General features: G+C 45.3%; 1 protein-coding gene across 1 annotated transcript in view; it reads left to right on the top strand.

The window, feature by feature from the left end:
- CTR9 (CTR9 homolog, Paf1/RNA polymerase II complex component) overlaps positions 1 to 22,191 on the top strand; it is a 39,893-nt gene that overhangs the window by 8,918 nt on the left and 8,784 nt on the right. The window contains exons 8-18 of the mRNA XM_082269757.1: positions 2,738 to 2,845; positions 5,361 to 5,597; positions 5,687 to 5,776; positions 5,855 to 5,983; positions 9,876 to 10,059; positions 13,557 to 13,645; positions 13,734 to 13,919; positions 16,507 to 16,594; positions 16,783 to 16,931; positions 17,957 to 18,073; positions 18,402 to 18,547. Of these exons, the coding sequence (XP_082125883.1) occupies positions 2,738 to 2,845; positions 5,361 to 5,597; positions 5,687 to 5,776; positions 5,855 to 5,983; positions 9,876 to 10,059; positions 13,557 to 13,645; positions 13,734 to 13,919; positions 16,507 to 16,594; positions 16,783 to 16,931; positions 17,957 to 18,073; positions 18,402 to 18,547 (1,523 nt within the window). The remainder of the gene's footprint in view (positions 1 to 2,737; positions 2,846 to 5,360; positions 5,598 to 5,686; positions 5,777 to 5,854; positions 5,984 to 9,875; positions 10,060 to 13,556; positions 13,646 to 13,733; positions 13,920 to 16,506; positions 16,595 to 16,782; positions 16,932 to 17,956; positions 18,074 to 18,401; positions 18,548 to 22,191) is intronic.

Raw genomic sequence — 22,191 nt, 5'->3', positions numbered from 1 at the left:
AGGGACGGCCAGGTCTTTGTAGATTTGCAGTGGTCTGATACTCCTTCCATTTCAATATTATCGCTTGCACAGTGCTCCTTGGGATGTTTAAAGCTTGGGAAATCTTTTTGTATCCAAATCCGGCTTTAAACTTCTCCACAACAGTATCTCGGACCTGCCTGGTGTGTTCCTTGTTCTTCATGATGCTCTCTGCAATTTAAACGGACCTCTGAGACTATCAAAGTGCAGGTACATTTATACGGAGACTTGATTACACACAGGTGGATTCTATTTATCATCATTAGTCATTTAGGTCAACATTGGATCATTCAGAGATCCTCACTGAACTTCTGGAGAGAGTTTGCGGCACTGAAAGTAAAGGGGCTGAATCATTTTGCGCCCCCAATTTTTTAGTTTTTTATTTGTTAAAGTTTGAAATATCCAATAAATTTCGTTCCACTTCATGATTGTGTCCCACTTGTTGATTCTTCAAAAAAAATTACAGTTTTATATCTTTGTTTGAAGCCTGAAATGTGGCAAAAGGTCGAAAAGTTCAAGGGGGCCGAATACTTTCGCAATGCACTGTACATCCAGATACAAGCTATCTGCAATTCCTCTATTTTTCTTAAAGTATAACTAAATGCATAACTTTTTTTTTAGTTTTGGATAGAGTGCAGTTTAGACCTCCTGACCGTTTTTATTGCTGTCTGTGCCCCCGTTTAGGGAGACTCGCCCTCTTTATTTGTTCTGTTTACTATTCTCATTGAAAGTAAATAATATCCCAAATTTTGGGTTGTCCCTAGAAAAGTAATAGGAGAAATCTTCCAATGGGGACACTAGTTCTGGTGACGTGGGGGGTCCCAGAGGGATTCCCTTAAAGCGGAGTTACGGCCTCAAAATCGAAAAAAATCAATTTTGGGCCATCCGCTTGCTGAGGGTCACCTGAAAAAGAAATGGATGCTCCCGATTTTTTTTTTTTTTTTTTTTTTGTACACTTTCCTTGTTATAGATGAAAATATAATTCCACTTCCTCCCTCTGCGGCCGTCTCTACCTGTGTGCGATGACTCCTGGGAGCTGAACGTTATCGCTCCCAGGAGTCAATGCGCCTGCACCGGCCCCGACGTCACTTCCTCCTTTGCATTGACTCCTGGGAGATGAGCGTCATCAATCCCAGAAATCAATGCGTCTGCTCCGGTGTCACTCATTACTTCCGGTGCAGGCACGTCATTCCCAGATGGACAGCTTCTAGGCATGCCCAGAAGCTGTTTAGCAGGGAATGCCGCGCCTGCACCAGAAGTGACGAGCGGGGCCGGTGCAGGGCATTCTGGGACTCTGACGTCACTGAAGAGGCCGCAGAAGAGGACGTGCTGGCTTCAGCTGCACACACCTGAGATGGCAGCACTGGAGAAGAAATTTTCAAGGTAAGTATTTCTTCTAAAAGGTAAGTGCGACCCGGAAACAGTTCAGAGGCTATCCATCGTGGAATGTACTAGCCCTGACTGTCCCAGGGGTATTTTTAGCTAAAGTTCACCCCCGAGGCCGGAACTCCGCTTTAATTTGCAGGGATTTCCTGTTTGGCTATATAGGATCGGAAGTGAAGAGAAATCTCCCTAATAGGACACAGATGGTGAAAAAAAAAAAAAAAAATCTGATGGGTTTATATAACCCTTCCATTATCCAAAAGGAGAAAAAAAAAACATTTGCCTATAGTTCTACTTTAATATCCAGCCAGCTTTATTGCAAGTACTGCAAACTCAGAAAGCCAGACTGGTGGCACATCCCTTCACTGCCCAGACTCTCTCCTACCACTACTGTGACGTGTTTCTCCCCAATAGGGGCTTAGTCCTGAACCTTTATGACTAAGCCCTTATTTGGGGTAGGAGAAACACATTAAAGGCTTAGGAAAGGGTCTGGCAATGAGTGATGTGCCACAGTCAAGCTTGGGGAGGTTGCTCCACTTGCAATAAAGCTTGATGGATATTAAATATAAATCAGTGGAAATAGAGTATTTTTTTTTTTTTTTTTTTCGTTCGTATCTAAATACTGCGGGGATGAACAGGTCTCAGTAGGGATGCACCTGCGTCCGGTGTAAAATTTGTAAGACTGCCTGGATCAGTAATATCTTTATGTATGTTTATAGCATACCCTGTGGCAGGGGTCTTCAAACTATGGACCTCCAGTTGTTCAGGAACTACAATTCCCATCATGCCTAGTCATGTCTGTGAATGTCAGAGTTTTACAATGCCTCATGGGATGTGTAGTTCTGCAACAGCTGGACGGCCGTAGTTTGGGGATCCCTGCTCTATGGGTATAGGTCAGGTAAGTGTCAGGATGACAGGCAAGGGGGGAGAGAAGTTTTATGACCCAGTCTTAAATGGCCTGAGATTTTCCAGGTACTTTCAGGCCGCTTTCCGCTCCTCCCCAGTGCCTAATATTTTGCCTATAGACTCCCCTGACCCAGACACTTTCTTTCCTTTTTTTGCAAGGAGCTGTCATTTTAAAGTGGAACTTTTTTAATTTTAAAATAAAGTACATGTACAAACAGGCAGGCTTTGTAGTACAGAAGAGACACATGTCTCTTCTGCTTTAACATGTCTTGCCTGTCTGCACTCACAGCTTAGTGTACTATTTTGGCATTTGCTAAGATTGAACCGTTCTGCATACAGCATTGGAGTGGAGGTCGGTGTGGTTCTGCTTTAAGCTTGAATTATGAGAACTGTTTGAGTTTGCACATTACTAATTGGTTTCTTCATGCAGGATTACAGCAAAGTGCAGCACTTGGCCCTCCATGCGTTTCACAACACAGAAGTTGAAGCAATGCAAGCTGAGAGCTGCTACCAGCTGGCCAGGTCATTCCATGTACAGGTAAGATGGGGAGGTTTATGGAAACGGGGAGCTGAATGTTTTAAATTGTGGGCACTAGGATATTAAGAATTCATAGGACCCCGGACTTCTGCTGTCCTGCTTTGCATTTACAAACTACGGGATAGAATTTTGGACAATTTTTTTTTTTTTTTCTAATTGTTTTTATTAGTAATGGCAGTGATCTGCGATTTTTAACAGGACTGCGACATTGCGACGGACAGATCGGACCCCTAACTGACATTTTTTACACTTTTTGGAGACCGGTGACATTAACCACTTGCCGACCAGTCACTGTACATTTACTTCAGCAAAGTGGCAGCCCCAGGCAGTATCACGTTAATAAACGTCATCTGCCTGGGAGGAGCTATGGGGCGAGCGCACCCCCGATCATCAGCAGGGAAGCCACTGCCAGTGCGGGTACCAGGCGGCTCCGATTGCCGGCTGACACCGGCGATCTCTCCCCGCTGACAGAGGACGGACAGCTCATGTAAACACAGCCGTCCGTCCTTCTCCCTCGGATGATCAAAAAGGCTATATGTGATCCTGCTATAATGGATCACATGTCTCTGATGATCTCACAAGCCCAACCCCCCCCCCCCCCCCTCAGTTAGAATTACTCCCTTAGGCTTACATTTAACCCCTTGATCACCAATAGTATTAACCCCTTCCCTGTCATTATTACAGTAACAGTGCATATTTTTAGCACTGATTACTGTAGTAATGTCACTGGTCCCCCCCAAAAGTGTCAAAAATGTCAGTCAGGGGTCCAATCTCTCCGCTGCAATGTTGCAGTCCCTCAAAAAATCGCAGATCGCTGCCATTACTAGTAAAAAAAAAATTTTTAAAAATGACAATAAAAAAAATAAAAATGACAAATCTTTCCCCTAGTTTGTAGACACAAAAACTTTTGCGCAAACCAATCAAAATACGCTTATTGCGATTTTACCAAAAATGTAGTAGAAAAAAAATTGGCCTAAAATGTAAAATTTTAGATTATTTTTTTTTTTTTTTTTTTAGGAATGTTGTATAGCAGATTTTGAAAAATATATATATATATATATATATATATATATATATATATATATATTATTATTATTATTATTATATATTTTTTTTTTTTTTTTTATAGCGCAAAAAAATAAAAATTCGCACAGGTGATCAAATACCACTAAAAGAAAGCTCTATCTATGGGGAAAAAAAGGACATCAATTTTTATTTGGGTACAACGTCGCACGACCGCACAATTGTCTGTTAAAGTAACGCAGTGCCGAATCGTAAAATAGGGCCTGGTCATTAAGGGGGAAAATCCTCCGTTCTGAAAGTGGTTAATACAGTAATCAGTGCTAAAAATATGCACTGTTACTGTATAAATGACACTGGCAGGGAAGGGGTTTAACACTGGGGGTGATCAAAGGGGTTAATGTATGCCTAACTGTGCTTACTAACTGGGGGGGGGGGGGGGTGGGGGTTCTGTGACAGGCACAGAGAGATTGGGGTGTCAGCTTAGCTGTAACTCCTGATCTCTCTCTGCCTGTGTGACAGAAGACTCGCCTGCTTTGTTTACATAAGCAGGCGGGTCTTCTGTCAGTTTCTCGGACTATAGCGGGAGGCTGGTGGCGATCGCTGTGTGTAATCACAGCGGGAGCGCGCCGCCGAGACCACGTGCACATTATCATGTATATGTACGTGATTGAGTGCAGCCGAGCCGCCCTGCCGCAGTATATCTGCATGGGGCGGTTGGCAAGTGGTTAATATAGATGCTCAAAAGTGTTGCCTTCAGCTGTCGGGAACTACATGTCCTGGGCAGTTTTCAAATGCAACCCCACAGGCTGCCCCCTTGCTGTGTTGAATAATGTCCCACCAGCTTTTTTGCAGTAGTGCAAATAGCCAGACAAGAACACTCACAAGACCCTCTCCTACTCTTTCTATGCATTGCTCCCCAAAAAGGGCTTTTTGAGTAAGGCTCCTTTCACACATGTCCGTTCTGCTCAGCGGAGGATCGATCCGCCGATCTCTGCTGAGCAGGCGGATGACAGCTCCGTCTCCGGCCTGTGTGTGGAAACGGAGCTGTCAGATCCCCGCTGTCCTCTATGGGGGAATCGGATGAGAACGGACCGCCTGTCCATTCTCATGCGATCTGCCAGACAGATGGAAAATAGAGTTTCCATCCGTCCGGATTTGATGGATCGGATGGCAGCGGGCATCAGCGGACATGTCTCCGCTGACATCCACTGCCCCATAGAGATGCATGGGGCATCCGATCAGGTCCGCCTGAAAAACTGAAAGGCGGATCCGATCGGACCGTATGTGTGAAAGGGGAAACGGTAGGAAAGGGCTTGGCAGTGAGCAGTGTGTGTCTGGCTTTCTGAGTTTGCACTGCTTGCAGTAAAGCTTGATGGATATAACTAAAAAAGCAGCAGATGTTTGCTTGCTATCGAAGCACCCCTTGTTCACCTGTGCTCCAGTCCTTATCCCTATAATTTCTAATAGCATTTGTGTTGTCCCTCTTACCTAGGAGGACTACGACCAGGCATTTCAGTACTACTATCAGGCCACGCAGTTTGCAGCAGCCTCGTTTGTGCTGCCGTTCTTCGGCTTGGGCCAGATGTACATTTACAGAGGGGATAAAGAGAACGCGGCACAATGCTTTGAAAAAGTCCTGAAGGCCTATCCCAATAACTACGAGACCATGAAGATTCTGGGCTCCCTGTATGCCGGCTCCGATGACCAGGACAAAAGGGACACTGCAAAGGTTTGTCTGAGCGCTGCAATGCTCTGTAAGCTCTACACTGAGGAAAATGTAGAATCTTATGAAAAATCAAATCTCTCTTGCGGTGACAGAGCCACCTGAAGAAGGTCACCGAGCAGTACCCGGACGATGTGGAGGCGTGGATTGAGCTTGCACAGATTTTGGAGCAGACGGATATACAGGTGAAGACGGTTTTCTTTGTTCCGGTTGATCCTCCGGTGTTTAGTCTGGATGTGAAACTGACCATTTTGTTCTTCTAGAATGCCTTGTCTGCATACGGGACAGCTACCAGGATCCTGCAGGAGAAGGTGCAAGCCGACGTCCCTCCAGAAATTCTGAATAATGTGGGCGCTCTTCATTTCCGCCTGGGAAACCTGGGTGAAGCTAAGGTATTGTGTGTGTGTGTATATATATATATGTATATGTGTGTGTGTGTGTGTGTGTGTGTGTGTGTGTGTGTGTGTGTGTGTGTGTATGTATATATATATATATATATATGTGTATGTATATATATATATATATATGTGTATGTATATATATATATATATATATATATATATATATATATATATATATATATATATATATATATATATATATATATATATATATATATATATATATATAATTTTTTTTTTTTTTTTCTTCTAACAAATAGTTAACGTGGAACTTCATTCTCTCAAACAACATTGACTATTTGTAATCCTTATGCTGCTAGCATTAGTAAATGGATAAGAAAGTACAATAAAACCTTGGATTGCGAGCATAATTCGTTCTGGAAACATGCTTGTAATCCAAAGCACTCTTATATCAAAGCGAATTTCCCCATAAGAAATAATGGAAACTCAGATGATTCGTTCCACAAGTCCTTCAGTTTATAGTCTATATACAAAGATTATAGCAATGTGATAGGTTGTGTAACCATAAAATGTCCATCCACAATATGCAGCCTTCCCAAGGGGATTAGAAGCAAAATCCAGCAGAGCTACAGATTATAAGAGAGAAGAGAGCACCTCTAAGTGTAGCAATATGGTTACATTTTATGAAGGTTCAACATTTAGCAACTCACATGGTGGTTGAATAAGAGGCTCATTTAAGTATGCAAGCATTTGGGGTAAAGCTGTGTCCACACTGACCATCCTCCGCACCACCGACTCTCTCCGCTGTCAGTCTGAAGTCCTGCCCAGGAAGACTACCCTGCAGTAGAGCGATCTGAAAGCGAGGCTTGAAGCGCTTGTGGAGTGCAGCGTGCAAGGATGATATCAATGGCAGTGCGGAGGATGGTCTATGTGGAGAGCTTTACCCCGGATGCCTGTATCCTTAGATGTGCCTGTTTTAACGATCAATCATGTGAGTTTCTAAATGTTGAACCTTCATTAAATGTAACCATATTGCTACACTTAGAGGCTCCTCTATTCTCTTTTATACCCAGTTGTGACATGACGCTGCTTGTTTATCAAGACATCGCTTGTTTATTAAGTCAAAATTTTTATAAAACAATTTTGCTTGTCTTGCAAAACGCTCGCAAACCAAGGTTTTACTGTATATCATATTTGTGTTAAAGTGATACTAAAGTCTCAGGTTTTTTTTTTTTTTTTTAAATGAAAAACGTTATATTTACCAGCTCTGTGTAATGGTTTTGCACAGAGAAGCCCAGATCCTCCTCCTTTTCGGGTCCCTCATCGGTGCTTTTGGTCCCTCCCTCCTGCTAGTGCCCCCACAGCAAGCAAATTGCTATGGGGGCACCCGAGCCGAGCTGCTGCTCTGTGTCCATTCAGCCATGGAGCCACAGTTCGGCTCTGCCCCCTCTCTCTCCTCATTGACTTTGTCAGCAGCAGGAGCCAATGGCGCCGCCCTGCTTTCTCAGCCAATGAGGAGCTGCCAAGACACTCCTGCAAAAAGCTGGATCAAGATGGGCTTGGGTAAGTTTTAGAGGGGCTGGGGGGGGGGGGCTGCTGCATACAGATTTTTTTTTTTTATCTTAAAGATGAAGTAAACTTCCCTCTGTACCTATAGGTAAGCCTATAATGAGACTTACCTATAGGTACTGTAAACGTTTAGGAGATATTTTGTGTAATCGGCGCATGCTCTCTGATGGAACGGCAGCCTGTGCTGTTTCTACGGAGCCTTGTGCCATTACTGGCCAGTGTGACGTCACGCGGCTCCAACCAGTTACATAGTCTGAGTCCGCAGACCCGGAAGGAAGACAGGCGAAAAAAAGTTTTACTTCCTCTTTAATGCATAGAATGCATTAAGATAAAAAAAAAAAAAAAAACCTTCTGCCTTTACAACCACTTTGAACTTTTTTTTTTTTTTTTTTCCCCCTTCAGTTAGTTCCTGGTTTTCAGCTAAGCATACCCTCTCCTGCTTGCATGCCCAATCTAAGGGCAGGTGAATGCTACATGAATCATCTGCCCTTTCTCAAGATGGCCACGGCCATAAATGCTAGGAGGGGTGTTTTTCAAAGTGATATTTTAACAAGATTTAAGCATGAAGACATGGATGGATGGAGGAGTTTGCTTTGAGTATTGAAAGAATTAAAATGCATTATTGGTTTGTTGTGCCCAGATGAAGTGCAGTTCCACTTTAAAGCATGTATGTTCTCCTTTAAAATTGATGGTTAGAGTGGAACTTAAAGCGGAGTTCCACCCAAAAGTGGAACTTCCGCTTTAGGGAGTCCTGACCCCCTGACATGCCACATTTGGCATGTCATTTTTTTGGGGGGGAGCGGGTACCTAGTTTTGACAGGTACCCGCTCCCACTTCCGCTTGGAGCGCTGCGTCGCGCCCTGAACGGAAGTTCTCCTCTCCCCCCTCCCTCCCTGCAATCTTCTGTGACATGTCAGAGGTCCCAGAAGATTGCCGGCCAATCACGGCGCGCAGCGCGACTCGCGCATGCGCAGTGGGTACCCGGCTGTGAAGCCACAAACTGTCACAGCCGGGTGCCCACAGCAGTGATGCCGGCGCCGAGGGAGAGGATCGAGGCTTCGGGCGGCCGCATCACTGGACCGTTGGACAGGTGAGTGAATGGCTGGAACTCCGCTTTAAGTAAGAAATTCAAGTCCTGCTAGATCACTTCAGGCTGACCTCCTTTGCAGGTATAGTTATTGTATGTAAAAAATGAAAGTGTAACCTCTTAAAGACTAAGCTTTTTTCTGACACTCGTTGCTTACAAGTTAAAATCCTGTATTTTTTGCTAGAAAATTACTTGGAACTAGGGATCGACCGATTATCGGCAAAGCCGATCTGCACTTTCCCCGATATATTGGAATTGGCCCCGGAGGTTACAGATATTGCCGATATTTCGGGAAAGTGCTGTACCGGAGTGATGCCTGCAGCTAGAGGCATCACCCCGGTACCGGCGTCCATAGCCGATGGTCGGCTGTCTTGTAATGACAACTGATGCGGCTGAGAAGCTGCTCGGCTGTCATTACAAGGAGCGGGAGAGGGGACGCTGCTTGCCCAGGTCTCCCGTCTCACCTGGAGACCTGGGCAACCAGTCTGCACAGCCGCTGAAGAGAAGACCGGTCTCCATGTAAAAATCCGGGTACTCGGCGCCAAATTCTAAAAAATTACAGCATTCAAAACAGCCAAACTTGGCTCCCATAAAGAATCGCTCTTGTAAGTCTCATCTCGTAGGTGGGGGTTCTAGGGGAGTGAATGATCAGAGAAGGAGAACAATTTAAAGTGATTGTAAAGTCCTGTATGTAGTTTTGTTTTTTTTCTATTAAAATAACAAACATGTTATACTTCCCTCCTCTGTGCAGTTGGTTTTGCACAGAGCAGCCCGGATCCTCCTCTTCTCGGGTCCCTCTTCAGGGCTCCTGGCCCCTCCCTCCTGTCCAGTGCCCCCACAGCAAGCAGCTTGCTATGGAAGCACCTGAGCCGAGCTGCAGCTCAGTGTATCAATTTAGAGACAAGAGTTGCGGTTCGGCCCACCCCTTTCTCTTCTGATTGGCTAAGTTTGATAGCAGCGGGAGCCAATGGCGCCACTGCTGTGTCTCGGCCAATCAGGAGAGAGAGTCCCAGAAGGGCAAAGGCAATCGTGGACATCGCTGGATAAGGAGGTGGCTCAAGTCAGTATTAGAGGGGCTGCTGCACCCAGAAGGCTTTTTATCTTAATGCATAGAATCTGCCTTTACAATCACTTGTATCTTGTATTCGGCTTTCATAGTAAGCAAAGTGAATAGGACTGAGCTTACTCATAAAAATATCAATACATAAAGAGATGTCATCAGTAATAATTTGATAGTAATACTGTTTTTTTTTTTTTTTTTTGCAGAAATATTTCTTGGCATCCTTGGACCGCGCCAAAGCAGAAGCCGAACACGATGAGCATTATTACAGCGCCATTTCCGTCACCACCACCTACAACTTGGCCAGGTTGTTTGAGGCTCTGTGCGAATTTCACGAATCGGAGAAACTTTATAAGAACATTCTAAGAGAACATCCAAACTACGTGGACTGTAAGTGGTGGCCGAACTGGTGTGATGTCCTTTTTAAAATGATGTATGAACTCCAAAATATGACATTATGCCAAACCTGGACAGAAGTAAGGGTGGATAAAAATCAATGGTTTCTAAAATAAAAAAAATAAAAAAATATTTTTTTTTACTTCTGATTTTTTTTTTTTTATTATTTATTTTTATCAAACGTATTTTAACCGCTGCAGGGCCAGAAGGTTTACCCCCTTAATGACCAGGTCATTTTTTGCGATACGGCACTGCATTCATTTAACAGACATTTGCGCGGGCGTGTGACGCTGTACCCAAATAAAATTGATGTCCTTTTTTATTCCCACAAATAGCTTTCTTTTTTGGTGGTGTTTGATCACCTCTGCGAAATCCCAATAAGTGAATATTGATTGGTTTGTGCAATAGTTATAGCGTCTACCAAGGGGATAGATTTGTTTCTTTTTACTAACTTTTTAACTGCACCATTGCGGTGGACAGATCGGACCCCTAACTGACATTTTTGACACTTTTGGGGGTACCAGTGACATTACTACAGTAATCGGTGCTAAAAATATGCACTGTTACTGTAATAATGACACTGGCAGGGGTTAATACCAGGGGGCGATCAAAGGGTTAAATGTGTCCCTAGGGGGTGCTTACTGTGAGGTGGGGGGATGGGCTCCCTGGTTGAACACAGAGACCTTTATTCCTAAATAGGGGGAACACAGGAGCCCTGTGTTCATCACTGAAAGAACAGCGGTGTGCTGTGTTTACATCGGCAGACTGCCGTTCTGTCTCCATGGGAAACGATTGCGTGTGCTCGGCGGACATGGCGTCCGCCGGACCTGCTGATTGGCTCACCCTGTGTCCAATCGGCATGTGCGCCCCCACTAGCTGTCTCACAAAGCGACATGCAGGTACGTCGTTTTGCGGGACAGAGCTGACCTGGGCGGCTATTGGCAAGTGGTTAATAAAATGCTTTTGGAGTAAAAATCGAAAGATAGGTTTCTATTTAAGATACAATAATAATTTAGTTTTCTCTGCATGAAATGGAGCTTAGTTATGTAGCATGAGGATATATATTCTGCAATATTTACATTTTTGGTAAACTCATTCAATGAATCCAAGCTCTGCGAGCTGAGATAACATGCACTACATTGATGCATTCACACAATTTCACAGTAACCATGAGATAAAACAAAGTTCCGGAATATTCCTTTATCCCATTGTTTTACAAATCTATGTACATTACAAACTGTATGATTGAATCGGTTCTGATATCGCTGTTTTACTAACCTGACAGCTTATTATTCTAAATAGGAAACCTTCATTTTGTTTGCAAATATTAAAGATTCCAACTACCAGCAAGAAGTTTTCCTTAAATTTAAAGAGCCCCTGTCATTTCCGTTCCATCATGGCAGCGCCTGTTAGCAGGCGTCCAATCACCTGCTGCCGCCACGTCCCTCACCTTGTTGTCACTGCCGCATCACCAACTGTCCTATTAAATTGAACGGTTGGTTACCTGGGGGATCAGGGAGTGTCTGCTGTGGGGCCATGTTGTCTCCACCCGGCACACGGGAGGGGCCCATCGGATGGCGTCATCTGTGACGGATAGAAGCCTCCCTTCTGGGGGAGTTCTGCTCGTGGACTGGTGGAGCCACACGCATGCCCTGGTGTACTTGGAGCGCATGGACTGTCAAGGGAGGCACCATGCACTCCAGGCTCGGTTGGTCCTAGAGCTGCCTCCTTGCATGCGTGGTATTACCCTGAGCCGCACATGTGCGTGGGCATTCAGCACCATATTTAGGTCCCCAGGCAGGCTGTATCCACAGTGCTTTGCCCTGGAGGACACCATTGGGACATCAGTAGAATGTTACCAACAGGTAATTACCATCGCCATCTTGGATGTAGGGCCCCATGGTCCTCATGCATAGTACACTGGATGTGTGATTTATAAAACGCACCAACACTCATGATGAAGAACCCCCATTACTGTCAATGACCCTGCCCCCACCTGAGTGTTCCGTCGTTTGAAAAAGCACACAGGATTTTTTTTTGGGCAGAATCATACGTTTTTGGTTCCTTTTGGGCTCATTCAGATAGGTGATCAGTCTAATGCTCTGTACAGAGCTGCTGGCAGGTTCAATTTAGTGTTGGCCCTTCAAAATAAATATGTTGGTTTTGTGTTGCAGTTTGGGCACTCGGGCTCAAAAAGGTTTCCCATCACTGCCCTGACTGTTCATTGACTGAGCCAAGGAGTAAAGACCGCCGCATGACTATTTACTGCGGCAGTCTGGATCTCCTGGGCAAACTGACGTAGGGCTACGTCGCTCGCCCAGGAGCCTCTAGGGGGCGAGCGCACGCAGCTGGAGGCGCGCTCCTGCCCCCGCTCGTTCACGGACATTCCAGCGCGAGTGACCGGCGGCACCGATGTCTGCCGGTCACTCGCGATCTCCCGCTGGAGAGGGAGAAAGGCAGGCGGCTGATGTAAACAAAGCCGCCTGTCATTCTCCCTGATGTAACTGCAGAGATCATACAATCCTGCTATGTAGGATCGTATGTCTCTGTGGTTACATCACTAGCCACGCCTCTTTACAATTAGACGCACGCCCCTAGGGGCACATTTAACCCCTGCATCTCTAATAAAGTGAACCCCTTCCCTGCCAGTGTCATTTTTACAGTAACAGTGCATGTTTATAGCACTGATTACTGTAGTAATGTCACTGGTACCTCCAAAAATGTCAGTCAGGGGTCCGATCTGTCCGCCGCAATGTCGCAGTCCCGCAAAAAAAATTGCAGATCACCGCCATTACTCGTTAAAAAAAATAAATAAAAATGACATAAATCTTTCCCTTAGTAAACGCAATAACTTTTGTGCAAACCAATCAAAATACGCTTATTGTGATTTTTTTTTTTTTTTTTTTTTTTTTTTTTAATACCAAAAATATGTAGCGGAAAACAAATTGGGCTAAAATGTTAAATTTCGATTTTTAAATTTTTTTTTTTGGGGAATTTCATATTAAAAAAATGTGAAAAATATTGTTATTTTTTCAAAATGTTCGCTCTTTTTTTGTTTATAGCGCAAAAAGTAAAAATCGCACAGGTGATGAAATACCACCAAAAGAAAGCTCTATTTGTGGGAAAAAAAGGACGTCAATTTAATTTGGGTACAGCGTCGCACGACCGCGCAATTGTCCGTTAAAGTCACGCAGTGCCGAATCGCAAAATAGGCCCTGGTCTTTGAGCAGCCAAATCCTTTGGGGCTTAAGTGGTTAAATTGTGCATGCTGCGGTTGCTAATGGTAACCCAGGGGGACCCGAAGGTGAAGAATTCAGCTGTCCTCAAGGGGGCAGTGCTACAAACACAACCTGAATTGTGGTTAGAGTTTATCTATAGAAATGACTGGTGGGAGAAGGATGGGGTAAAAGTAGATAAGTCCCAAAAACATTTTTGTTTGCGTCTTTTATGTGTTCTTCAGCTTAACAAGATCTTTAATCTCCATCTATCAGGTTACTTGCGTCTTGGTGCAATGGCCCGAGACAAAGGAAACTTCTATGAGGCTTCGGATTGGTTTAAAGAAGCCTTGCAGATTAATCAGGTAATCTGAAATTCCTGGACAGGGATCCGCTTTATGGGCAGGCCCATTATCTATAAAGGGACTGAATTAAGTTTTTTGGTGTTTTCAGGATCATCCAGACGCCTGGTCTCTGATCGGGAACCTGCACTTGGCGAAGCAGGAGTGGGGACCGGGACAGAAGAAGTTTGAGAGGATTCTGAAGCAGCCGTCTACACAGAATGACACCTACTCTATGTTGGCTCTGGGTAACGTTTGGCTGCAGACTTTACATCAACCTACCCGTGACAGAGAGAAGGTATGTCATCTTGGTTATGGGGCAAAACTGTTTTATTAGGTATTGGTGATGTCAAAGTCGCATAGATATACCATGTTTCCCCCGAAAAAGGACCTACCCTGCAAAGAAGACCTAGCGTAATTATCAGGGAGGGCTGCAATATAATCCCTACCCTGAAAACAACCCCTAGTTTTACCTAGTGATCGGCCGATATTGGTTTTCCGTTGCCGATACCGATATTTTGGCCAATGCATATCGGTATCGACTAATATTGGCCGATATTTTCGTACATTTACATTTTATTTTTTTTATTTTTTTTATTTTTATCACTTGACAGGTACTCTTGTGGAGGAATCTGGGTGTCTAAAAGACCCCAAACCCCTCCTCTGCACTTAAAAGCATTCAAAATGCCAAGTTTGGCTGTTTTGAATGGTGTCATTTTTTTTAATCTGGCGCCAAACAGTACCCGGAAGTGATGTCATGACTTTACTTTCGGGTTTTTACATGGAGACCCGATCAGAATGCGGCTTTGAGAGGCTGTGGGAGGGGGGGACGTCCCCTCCAGCTCCTTGTAATGACAGCCGAGCGGCTTCTCAGCCGCATCGGTTGTCATTACAAGACAGCCGACCGTTGGCTATGGACGCCGGTACCGGGGTGATGCCTCTAGCTGCAGGAATCACTCCGGTACAGCACTTTCCCGAAATATCAGCAATATCGGTCACCTCCGGGGCCGATTCCGATATATATCGGGGAAGTACATATTGGCCTTCGATATATCGGCTTTGCCGATAATCGGTCGATCCCTAGTTTAACCACTTCTGGACCGGAAGGTTTTACCCCCTTAATGACCAGGCCGTTTTTTGCAATGCAGCACTGCGTTGCCTTAACTGACAATTGCACGGTCATGCGTCGCTGTACCCAAAATTACAATCGATGTCCCTTTTTTCAAATAAAAAAAAAAAAAGACCGACCATCTCAAATGAAGAAAAAAAATATTTTTTACTTTCTGCTATAAAACACACCCATTTAAAAAAACAAAATGTAAAAATCTAAATTTTTCATGATTTTAGGCCAATTTGTATTCTACTACATATTTTTGGTAAAAGAAAAATCCCAATAAGTGTCTATTGATTGGTTAGCGTCTACAAACTAGGGGGGATAGATTTATGGCATTTTTATTTTTACTAGTAATGTGGGCGATCAGCGATTGTTGCGGGACTGCGACATTGCGGCGGACAGATCGGACACCTGACACTTTTGAGGGGACCAGTGACACTAATACAGTAATCAGTGCTAAAAACATGCACGGTCACTGTACTAATGACACTGGCAGGTAAGGGGTGATCAAAGGGTTAAGTGTGTCCCTAGGGAGTGTCTTCTAGCTGTGTGGGGGATGGACTCACTAGATGAACCTAGAGACCCGCGTTCCTAAATAGCAGGAACACAAGATCCCTGTGGTCATCTGTGACAGAACAACAGTCTGCCTTGTTTATATAGGCAGACCGGCGTTTTGTCTCTATGGGGAGCAATCGCTGGTGGCCGGCGGACATCGCGTCTGCTGGACCCGCTGATTGGCTCCCCCTGTGGCCAATCAGCGTGCGTGCCCCCACTGGATGTTACATGAAACTACGTACAGGTACGTCGTTTTGCGCAATAGATCTGACCTGCCGTAGTATATGTACTGCTGGCGGTCAGCAAGTGGTTAAAATGGTTGTAAAATACTATAATCCACTCTTACAGTATTAATGTACAATGCGAGTCTTTCTGTAATATTATTGTGCCAAATGCCTTTGTTACAGCGCCGCTCGGCGCTCACCTGACCTCCTGCTGCTGTCCTCTTCCTCTCCCGACAGTCAGCGGGGGATCTTGGCCCCTCCCTCTGCAGTGCTCGGCATGGGGAAGTGCGCCACCCGGTGGGTCACGTAAGCACCCAGCGGCGCTGTAACAAAGGTATATGGCATAATATTACAGAAACACACATTGTACATTATGTAATTATAGTAGATTATAGGATCTTACAACCACTTTAACTTGGGATTCCTGACGGGCAGAGAGGGAGGAGAGAAGACCGGGGCACAGGAACTGGCAATTATTACACAAGACCTACCCCGAAAATAGGCCCTACTGTGTATTTTGTTGCCAAAAATAATACAAGACCCGGTCTTATTTTCGGGGATCAAGGTAGCAATGGTTCTATATTTGCCAGGACAATCCCGCATCTTGGCCCTCAGTCCAACCAATGCTGTGTCTCAGGATCACGGCATCAACCTTATTTGAGTCACCATGTGCACTGTATCTCAAAAGACATTAATTGTGGGGATCCGGCTGTGACCTGGTGGTCCCTGCACATTTAGAGGCAGGATCTGAACCAGAGTAGGTATGATGGGGGTTTCTTGCATATTTGAATGTGGGGGGTCTGGGCAGGTAACTGGTAAAGATGCTGTGATTGGGGCATATGTACCCAGAAACTGGGCGTGAAGAGCAGTCTTTGGGCCTTGATCCATGATTAAAATAGTGATAAGAATGAAGCCAGCATGAATTATTTAGCTGTAGAAGGTTTTTGTTTTTTATTGTCAGTTGATAGATATGTGGTGTATTTTCAATTTAGGAAAAGCGTCACCAGGATCGTGCATTGGCGATATACAAGCAGGTGCTCAGGAACGACTCCAAGAATCTCTATGCAGCAAATGGAATTGGTACGTCCCGATCTCTATGCTTGTTCTGTGCACCACACAGTTCTGAGGGCCGGCCGGGTCTCACATCTGCTTGTCTGCATGTTTCTGATCTGAATCGCTGCACATGTTACTGGTTTGTGTTTGTGGCTGAAATAATTCTTCTGAATAACAACCCGAATCTAAGCTATAACCGGTTGTTCTTTGTTTAGGAGCTGTCTTGGCGCACAAAGGTTATGTCCGTGAGGCCCGTGACGTGTTTGCTCAGGTCAGGGAGGCAACGGCCGATATTAGCGACGTCTGGTTAAACCTGGCGCACATCTACGTGGAGCAGAAACAGTTCATTAGTGCTGTGCAAATGGTATGTCCAAAAAAGTCTTACAAACACAAGTGATCGAAGTGAATTGATTTTCATTGTCATCTGCTCCCATTTCTTCTTCACTCTTTAGGGGGGGGGGGGGGGGTGTCCCTCTCCTCGTCCCTCTCCTCCTCCCTCCCTCCCTCTCTCTTTCTTCTCCCTCTCCTCCTCCCTCCCTCCCTCTCTCTTTCTTCTCCCTCTCCTCCTCCCTCTCTTTCTTCTCCCTCTCCTCCTCCCTCTCTTTCTTCTCCCTCTCCTCCTCCCTCTCTTTCTTCTCCCTCTCTTTCTTCTCCCTCTCTTTCTTCTCCTTCCCTCCTCCTCCCTCTTTCTTCTCCTTCCCTCCTCCTCCCTCTTTCTTCTCCTTCCCTCCTCCTCCCGCTTTCTTCTCCTTCCCTCCTCCTCCCGCTGTCTTTTTCTTCTCCTTCCCTCCTCCTCCCGCTTTCTTCTCCTTCCCTCCTCCTCCCGCTGTCTTTTTCTTCTCCTTCCCTCCTCCTCCCGCTGTCTTTTTCTTCTCCTTCCCTCCTCCTCCCGCTGTCTTTTTCTTCTCCTTCCCTCCTCCTCCCGCTGTCTTTCTTTCTTCTCCTTCTTTCTTCTCCTTCCCTCCTCCTCCCGCTGTCTTTCTTTCTTCTCCTTCCCTCCTCCTCCCGCTGTCTTTCTTTCTTCTCCTTCTTTCTTCTCCTTCCCTCCTCCTCCCGCTGTCTTTCTTTCTTCTCCTTCTTTCTTCTCCTTCCCTCCTCCTCCCGCTGTCTTTCTTTCTTCTCCTTCTTTCTTCTCCTTCCCTCCTCCTCCCGATGTCTTTCTTTCTTCTCCTTCTTTCTTCTCCTTCCCTCCTCCTCCCGCTGTCTTTCTTTCTTCTCCTTCCCTCCTCCTCCCGCTGTCTTTCTTTCTTCTCCTTCCCTTCTCCTTCCCCTCTCCTCCCTATTTCTTCTCCTTCCCTCCTCCTCCCGCTGTCTTTCTTTCTTCTCCTTCCCTCCTCCTCCCGCTCTCCATTTGTCACATTACCAACCACTGTCCTGCTCTCTTATTAGTATGAAAACTGCTTGCGCAAGTTCTACAAACACCAGAACACAGAGGTCCTACTGTACTTGGCCAGAGCGCTGTTTAAATGCGGCAAGCTGCAGGAGTGCAAGCAGATCCTCCTGAAGGTAATGATCTCTACATCTGCTGTTCATATAGACATGTGGTTTTACTGAACATATGACCTCTACTTTGTCATTTTTCATTTTGTGCTCGATCTGAATCTCCCACATTCAAGGCAGGTTTACTTTAATGCTGATGGTTTTGTGCTTCTAAAATGGACGGACTGCATTTATTGTGGGTTACTTATTTACATTGCTGGAGGGACTATAAGCAGCAGCATGACCTCCTATGCAAAAATGTTGATACTTGGTATATGGTATGAGTTCCCGGGATCTCCTGTGTACAGCACGTTGCAGCTTGTTGTGCTTACATCACATCTGTTTACACCTGCAGGCTCGGCATGTGGCGCCCAACGACACCGTCCTCATGTTCAATGTGGCCCTGGTGCTCCAGAGACTTGCAACGTCCATACTGAAGGATGAAAAGAGTAACTTGAAGGAAGTATTGAATGCTGTAAAGGAGCTTGAACTGGCACACAGGTGAGGCGGGGGGTCTTGATTAACAGCTAGAAATCTATAGGCAGTTCGCTCACTCACAGTACCCCCCCCCCCCCCCCCCACTCGCAATTGTCCGTTACAGCGGGAGAAAGGCAGGCAGCTAATGTAAACACAGCCGCCTGTCATTCTCCCCTGTGTAAGAATAGTGATCATACGGTTCTGCTATGTAGGATCGTTGATCACTGTTCTTACACCTTAAGCCACATCCAATCACAGTTAGAAGCACGCCCCTAGAGACACACTTAACCCCTCCCTCTCAAAGTTAACTCCTTCCCTGCCAGTGCCATTTTTACAGTAACAGTGCATATGTATAGCACTGATTACTGCAGTAATGTCACTGGTAACCCCAAAAGTGTCAAAAATGTCAGTCAAGGGTCCGATCTGTCCTGTCCTCCGCAAAAAAAAATTGCAGATCGCCGCCATTACTCGTTAAAAAAAAAAACAACAAAAATGACAAAAATCTTTCCCTTTGTTAGTAAACACAATAACTTTTGCTCAAATCAATACTACGCTTTTTGCGATTTTCTTTTTTTATTTATTTATTTCTTTTACCAAACATATGTAGCATAAAACAAATTGGCCTAAAATGTTAAAAAAGTTATATTTTTAAATTTTTTTTTTTTTGGGCATTTCATATAAAAAAAAATGTGAAAAATATTGTTTTTGCAAAATTGTCACTTTTTTTTGTTTATAACGCATGATCAAAAAATCGCACAGGTGATCAAATACCACCAAAAGAAAGCTCTGTTTGTGGGGAAAAAAAGGATGTCAAATTAGCTTAGGTACAGTGTCGCACGACCGCGCAATTGTCCGTTAAAGTCACGCAGTGCCGAATCGCAAAATAGGCCCTGGTCAGGAAGGGGGTAAAATCTTCCGGGGCTTAAGTGGTTAAAATATTCATTAGACCCAGTAATGGGAATTGTATGACCACATTGAATCCCCTGTTCTAATTATTAAAAAAAAAAACATTGTCCTAAAAAAAAAAAGCTGCTCCCTTCAATTTTCCTAAGGAACGGGGGGTTACCGCATAATTATAGTGGGGGCAGCGGCATGAGGTGTAAGCTGGCTGTCAGTCAAGGCAAGGTGTAATAAAAATTGAAGCACCACACTGCTGCTAAGAGGTCCAGATGCAACTTTATTCAGGGAAACAATCCAAAGACTATCCAACACATTTCGGGGTCGAAAAAGCCCCCTTCATCAGGGCTTGATTGAATACAATGTAAATGGACTGGAAGTGAACTGGACATTTTAAGCGGAGCTCCAGTCTCCATAACTATTTCTTCTTAGTCATTGGGTTATACTGCCCCCTACAGGTCTAGGACACTAGGCAGGAACGAACATGACTACGGCTATGGGCAGTCCCAGGGGGTATACTCCCTCTCTCTGCTATAGGCACTCAGTTTTTCTTTCTGCCTAGTCAGGAGTAAGGACCTAGTTCCTTACTGGGATCTCTGGTCCTGGCAATTTTTTTTTCTTTTTAAATGGATTTTCCCGAATCGTCTTTCAGGACAGGCACCTTGAGAGAACCTGGCTCCTCCCTTCTGAGGAAACACCGCCCCAATTTCTTGGATATCGGCCCCCTGCCAGCATGCTGCCTCAGTTCTGGTGTTTCCTCCGGAGGGGAGACACCGTCCAAAGGAACCGAGCTGACAGCCAGGGGGCTGAGGCTAACACTATCCAGAGGGAGCCAGGCTCTCTCAAGGCGGCTACAGCAGGCTACAGGACCGAACAGCAGAGCCCACTAACCTGCAGAGGTACCGCATGGTGTCACCCCAGGTCCAGCTCAGTGGAGTAGAGGACTGGGGGGATTTTTTCCTATTGTTAGTAGATTCTCACAGGAACAAAATATCAACTGCCGGACTGGGCGACGGACCTAATCTAGATCCAGGAGGTCCCCCCAGTCTGGTCAGTGAGTGCACGCAGGCCTCAGCTCCATGCTAGGTCAAGTTAAACGTCTTGCGAGGTCACATCTCTCCTCCTGGCCCACAGCCACCCACATCCTGATGGAGCGGTGGTCTGTCAGGAGCGGTGCCCACCCTGTTCCTGGAATGGGAAGTAGCAGTCCCACCTCTACCTCTGGAGGGTTTTGGGGGTGGACACGGGACCCCCAAGTATGTGGCCAGCTTGGCGCCTCCCTTGAAAGGGGTGGCGCTGTGGGGGCGGTTTAATTTTTGATGGCAACCATGCCGCCATTATTGTGGAGGGCACCTACCCCCTTTTTAGCGCTGCGGGACCATCATGATACCCTGCCTGCGTGTCCGAGTCACGGCGGGCAGACCCCTTTTTAAGGGGGCTATTTCCTATTTGTGTGTGTGTGTGTGCCTCCTATGGAGGGGCTCGGAGGGTGACACCCCCCCCCCTTGTTTTTTGCGGGGTCCAGTAGGTGGACCATTCGTGGACCCTGGATCGGTGTCCCTCTTGTGGGATCGCAGTAGACAGCCCTCTCCCGATTGTTATATTTTTCCGGGTGACCTTCATATATAGCGTTTAACCGGTTGCCGACCGCCGCACGACTATATACTGCGGCGGTCAGCCCCGGCCAGGCAGAGTGACGTATCGGTACGTCACTCGCCTGTCACTGACTTGCGAGCCTATCGCGGGCGGGCGCGCGCCCGCCGAGGCTCGTTCACAGACAAGTCAGTGCGTGTGACCGGCGGACTCGATGTCCGCCAGTCACACTGCGATCGCTCCTGTGAAGGGAGAAAGACAGAGCAGCTTGTGTAAACAAGCTGCCTGTCAGTTCTCCCTGTGTAAAAGTGAAGATCTGTCCGTTCTACTATGTAGAACGGTTGATCTTTGCTTTTACACCAATAGGAATGTCCCTACACAGTTAGAATCACGCCCCTAGGACACACTTAACCCCTCCCTGTCCAATAAAGTTAACCCCTTCCCTGCTAGTGTCATTTTTGCAGTAACAGTGCATATGTATAGCACTGATTACTGCAGTAATGTCACTGGTAACCCCAAAAGTGTCAAAAATGTCAGTCAAGGGTCCGATCTGTCCGCCGCAATGTCGCAGTACCGAAAAAAAATCGCAGATCGCCGCCATTACGCGTTAAAAAAAAAAACACCAAAAATTACAAAAATCTTTCCTTGTTAGTAAACGCAATAACTTTTGCGCAAACCAATCAAAATACGCTTTTTGCGATTTTTTTTTTTTTTTTTTTTTTTTTTTTTTTTTTTTTTTTTACCAAACATAGGTAGCATAAAACAAATTGGCCGAAAAATGTTAAAAAATTTTGATTTTAACTTTTTTTTTGGGGGAATTTCATATAAAAAAATGTGAAAAATATTATTTTTGCAAAATTTACGCTCTTTTTTTGTTTATAGCGCGTGATCAAAAAATCGCACAGGTGATCAAATACCACCAAAAGAAAGCTCTGTGGGAAAAAAAGGACGTCAAATTCGTTTAGGTACAGCGTCGCACGACCGCGCAATTGTCCGTTAAAGTCACGCAGTAAAAAATCGCAAAAAAAACCCTGGTCCTTTAGCAGCCAAATCCTCCGGGGCTTAAGTGGTTAAAAAAAAAAAAAAGCAATATTTTTAACTCTCTGCTATAAAACACATCCGATTTTTAAAAATTTAAAAAAATCAAATTTCTTCAAAAATTTAGGCCAATATGTAAT

This window comes from Pelophylax lessonae, assembly GCF_965119305.1.
Source record: "Pelophylax lessonae genome assembly, chromosome: 10".
Taxonomy (NCBI): domain Eukaryota; kingdom Metazoa; phylum Chordata; class Amphibia; order Anura; family Ranidae; genus Pelophylax; species Pelophylax lessonae.
Note: the sequence above shows the minus strand (reverse complement) of the source record. Positions and strands in the feature narration are given on the sequence as shown.